Source organism: Stegastes partitus, unplaced genomic scaffold (assembly GCF_000690725.1).
Source record: "Stegastes partitus isolate 25-593 unplaced genomic scaffold, Stegastes_partitus-1.0.2 Scaffold852, whole genome shotgun sequence".
NCBI lineage: Eukaryota > Metazoa > Chordata > Actinopteri > Pomacentridae > Stegastes > Stegastes partitus.
Genome location: NW_007578583.1, coordinates 164,691 through 169,691, shown reverse-complemented (window position 1 = coordinate 169,691; position 5,001 = coordinate 164,691). Strand labels below are relative to the sequence as shown.

General features: G+C 41.2%; 1 protein-coding gene across 1 annotated transcript in view; it reads left to right on the top strand.

The window, feature by feature from the left end:
* The window catches only part of rabgap1l (RAB GTPase activating protein 1-like), a 124,114-nt gene that overhangs the window by 10,287 nt on the left and 108,826 nt on the right, over nucleotides 1-5,001 (top strand). Inside the window, exons 7-9 of the mRNA XM_008293025.1 lie at nucleotides 91-157; nucleotides 418-520; nucleotides 2,594-2,760. Of these exons, the coding sequence (XP_008291247.1) occupies nucleotides 91-157; nucleotides 418-520; nucleotides 2,594-2,760 (337 nt within the window). The remainder of the gene's footprint in view (nucleotides 1-90; nucleotides 158-417; nucleotides 521-2,593; nucleotides 2,761-5,001) is intronic.

Below are 5,001 nucleotides of genomic sequence, written 5' to 3'. Positions count from 1 at the left end.
TGAATCAAAAATATATGATCCTAGCAGGTGTAACTCTGCAGCTGAATTAGTCATTATTGATTTGTGATTGATTCTGTGTCTTTCTTCGAGGTGTTTTGGGATGCTGCTGAGTCCAGGACAGAAAGTCTGCAACAGTGACATGCATCTGCTAGACATGGTGAGCAGAACTCCATTTCATTCATTTATTTAGTGACGGAGAGTTTACAGTACTTCTAACTAAGAGCAGTAGTGTGTGTGCCTTTTATTTGTGGAACACGGTGGAGAACGACCACCTCACCGACATGTAAAACACCTTAACGGAACCGCTTTGGTTGTACATTCACTGTTAGTCCCAGACTTCACTCGCTTTATTCATTTTATTGCAGTTAAACAGAAAATGAGTGCGAGAAAGTAAACAATCGATTATCACATGCGCAGGAATCGATGGGAAAGAGCTCCGACGGGAAGGCCTACGTGATCACAGGAACGTGGAACCCCAACATGGCCGCCTTCCAGCTGCTGAATGAAGACACACCGAAAGGTCAGAATGAGTCACTGACATAGTTTACAACGCACGTGCTACGTAAATAACTACAAATCCAGAGAAGTTTTTACACGCTGAAAGGTTAAATTTATGTTCTACTGTCAGTTACAAAGCCTGCAAATTCTATCTAACGTGTCCTAAAATACCCTTAAAGTTGCTTGTGAGTTTTTTTTTTTGTTGCATTTATCCTAACATGGAAACCACGGGTGGTAGTTTACACCACACACACGTGAGATACGGCAGGAATTATCTCCATACATTATTGTCAATGTGACATCAGGCTGCTCAAGGCCACATGTGGGAATTATGCAGCGTTTGTAGGCCAACTGAAGCCGGGATGTGATAATTGCCTTCATCTATCCCCTGACATAACGTATAGTCTCGCACCTGGCCTTGTGACCCGTAGCTTGTCAAAGCTTGGCATGTTTTACACAAGAAGGTGTGAACAATTTGCGTCGAGTAGCAGGCGTAACAGAGCTTTGGACACCTAGAAGAGACGGGATTTGGAGGAGATTCACTTTTCCTGTACCTGTGCAGTTTTTACTGGCTTATTGATTTTGCCTGATGATCAGGACACAGTTTGTCTGATTATCTTCAGTGAGTTTTTAATGTTGGGAAAATTGCAGATTTGTGCTCATAATGTACGTTTGATTTATTCCTTCTAAATGTAGTTATAAACAAGTTATAAGGTAGTAAGTACAAAGTTACAGAAAGAGGCAGGCTTTATTGGTTTTTGTCGTACGTGTTTAGAAAAATCTTTATGTCTGGACCCTGATTTTAACAAAAACATTAAACTAAATGTTCCTGAAAACATATTTGCTGAGGAAGTTGATTTATCGTCACGCTCATTTTACTGTCTTAAAAATAAAATCGTTTACGTTTTCCCCACAATGAATCCCACAAAGTAGTAGAGCGAGTGTCCCCAGGCTGAGAACTTGCCTCTCTGAATCCATTAAAGCTGACAAAATAGACGATGTGGCAACTTGCTGACTCAAAGGGTCACAGAGTTTGACTGGAAGGTGGATGGCAGCTCTGTCTGAGCAGTCCACCTCATGGAAGTCGGGCAGTGTGGAGCACAACTAGCTTCAAAACACACACACACACACACACACACACACACACGCACACACACACACACACACACACACACACACACACACAGAAGTCAGAGGTTTTAACCTAGGCCTGTAGTCGTGCGTTTCAAATGTTTTTTCTTTTTTCTTTTACAGCAGGATTATTGAAAAGTTAATTAGAAGCGATGTGATTATTTCTCATATTATCATGCATTGTGTTGTGATGTGGAAATGTCTGAAGTGTAACAGTAGTCAGGTTAGTTGTCTTCTGCAGGTAAACTGTCTTTGGCGAGCTGTCAGGAAACAGTGGGTGGAGTTTATTTTATGTCCCTCCATGAGATGACTATAATAATGAAACCTTCCTACTGTGAAATAACTTCCTGAGCCACACTTTCTATTTTAGTTGTGTGTTAGTTCCTCCTTTGTAATCAGACTGCTGCTAGTTTAAGACTCGTGTTTTTCTTTATGAATGTCTTGTTGTATGAACTAAACCATTTGCTGTACTATTAGAAATATGTTTTGTTTTTTTTCCAGCCTTGGGGTTCATGTCGCAGCATAAGCTTTTTAGCTAATAGACACTTTTATAGACTGTCTGTTGGGGAGTCCACTAGGGGGCGCGACATCCTCGTGGTGGGAATTTTATCACTTCTTCTTGGATTTCTAAATGTATTGTGAGGTTGCTCTGAGTAATTAGAAAATAAAAGACAAACACATGATGATGATAAATAAAAGAGCACCAGATGAGATTTTTACCAGTTTTTGACTACCGGACACTTCATCACCTGGTTGGACTATAAAAGCCTCTAAAGCTGCGATGCACCTCGAGCTGCTCACCGTTTGTTTCTAACACTGACGTTTCAAATATGAATGTATTTTAGTCACTAATTTAAGAGCTTTCTTTTGCATAGATTGAGTCATATCAGGTAAAAAGAAAAGAAACCAAGGGCCTTGCATACTACCTCCACAGTAACCGTGCCTATTTCTTGTTTCGCTCTAGACAAGCAGGTCTACATGACGGTGGCAGTGGACCTGGTGGTGACCGAAGTGGTGGAGCCAGTTCGCTTCCTGTTGGAAACTCTCGTCAGGGTCTATCCATCAAACGAACGCTTCTGGTACTTCAGCCGCAAGACCTTCAGTGAGATGTTCTACCTCAAACTCAGACAGGTATCCCTGCTAATGCTGTTAAATCCTCCCAGAGCCTGCACACCTGCTCGCCCAGTCACTCATGTTCATGCTTTCCATGTATTTTTCTTTAAGCGTCCTGGTTGGACGACTTATGTAACGTGCTGCCTGTAAGTCAGTCGAAAAGATGAAGCATCTTAGGTGAATGTTGACACATGTTGAGTTTGTTCTGGGTGGTTTGTAGATGACTTCTGATGAACTGGTTGTACAGTTGAGCAACAGAACGCTGTCTACCGTCATTATGTTGTTTGTTGTCCTTGTTAGCTGGTCAGTATTTTTTCAGTTAGCATTATTGCCACACTGATTATACAGATGTCACTGGGTGTGTATGTATATTATTATATTTATTGTATATTAGTTTTCTGGATTAGCCCAAAACAAGCATTCCTTTGGGCTTATTTATGCAGTATCATATCACTTTCCAGCAAACATTTCCAGAAGATATCATTATATACATCCATGGTGTTAGAACAAATGACATGTGATGTGTGTATTTTCCATAACCAATTAGGCTATTGAAGGATTTCAGTCACAAGATTAAAACATCTATTGGCAAACTTTAAGCAAAATTTGCACTTAATCTGTTGTTTCACAAATGTGTGACCGATGTCTTAAAGCAGATTTGATTTATTCATGTGTAACATCACTGGTATTTTTTTCAGCGAATATAACGGAGCTAAACAGTTCAATCCACTCACTGTCTACAAGACTTTTAAAGATGCAACCAACACAGATCAACACACATCACTGACGTACAATTACTTACATTGGTGAAATGGAGGACTGACAGTGGAGAATCCAGCCATGTTGCTGTCACTGGTTTAGTTTTACAAGACTATTCTCGTCAAATTGCATTCATTGATATAAAACACTATCAAATATGTCTCACAGGGCTTTACAGCCCAAATGGCATCAGTTCTGAACCCAAACTGACAAGAGAAGAGCTGTTTGAGTGGATGGGCAGCTTGGACACAGACCACAGTGGACAGAGCAGGTCAGGGTGGGCAGCTTGGTGGCATTGTGGTGGGTCAGTGACCAGTCAAATGCTGCATCCAAGAGAGATGGAACACTTGGTTGATGTAAGCTAAAGATCTGTGCTGAAAGATACAAATGGTGCATCAGCTGACTTTCATTTTCTCTCTTTCCATCTGTGCATCTCCCTCTTTTGCCTCCAGTTTAGTCTGCCTGCCTCTCATTTTCAAGCTGGTGCGTTTATGTTCCACATGTTATTCCCTTCATCGGTTACATCACGATTTCAGCATAAGATCACTTTGTACTGTAAAATATAGGATGTAATGATATGCAGTGTTTGAATGGAAACCTCACATTTACAGCTTAATATTTCAGTTGTCTCTGTAAATCATTAGAAACTCTGCTGAACTCTGTTTCAGTCGTCACATTTACTGTTTATTGGCTACTAAACAGCAGTGATCAGGGTTCACGATGTCCCCGGTTTTGTGGGTAAAACAAAAACTAGCCCGCTCCCTTCCTGTATCTTACTGTTAATGTGTAATGGCACCAAACCCCTGAAATGTTTTCCCTTTTGAGTTTCCTCACAACTTGTTTGATTAAAAAGTGCTGAGAGCGTGTGCGTGTTCGCTTGCCTCCCACCAACACAAGCACACCCAGGCTGAGCAGTTGCTGCAGGTGCTTAAGAAATACAGTTAAGCCGTAAGCTTCCTCTCCCCTGTTAAAAAGCAGATCTCTTTTAGTAGGCCGTGGGGAGCTGTCAAAGCAGTGGAGTGTGGGGAAGCTTTGGATTGTGGAAGCTAATAAGAGGCTCTGTCTCATTATTTGCATGTGGGTAATTAACAGCAGCGGTTTGACTCGTCCGCCTGATTGCCTCTCTAGTTATCTCCTCAGTAAATGGAAGAGTGTTGGACTGGTGCTGTGGTTAAGAGCTAATTAAAAGATAATATTGTGTGGAGGTTTTTTCGGAAGATGACAATCAGAGGTGATACACACACATATAAAATATGTAGTCCTATTGTCTCACTTTGCCAAAAAACAGTCATTAGTCATCTGAAGTACCAAGGAATCATTATCTGAGCCAACTTTCCTGGATTTTTATTGTGTCCGCTTCACTGAAATGTGTATTTGGTGTCCACATTACTTGGAAGTTGCTGAAGGTTCGATCAGTGGTGTCGAGTCCTGTCACGTTCAAGTCAAGCTCAGATTTAGAGAAGGTTGAACTCAAGCTTAAACCATCCATCCATCCATCCA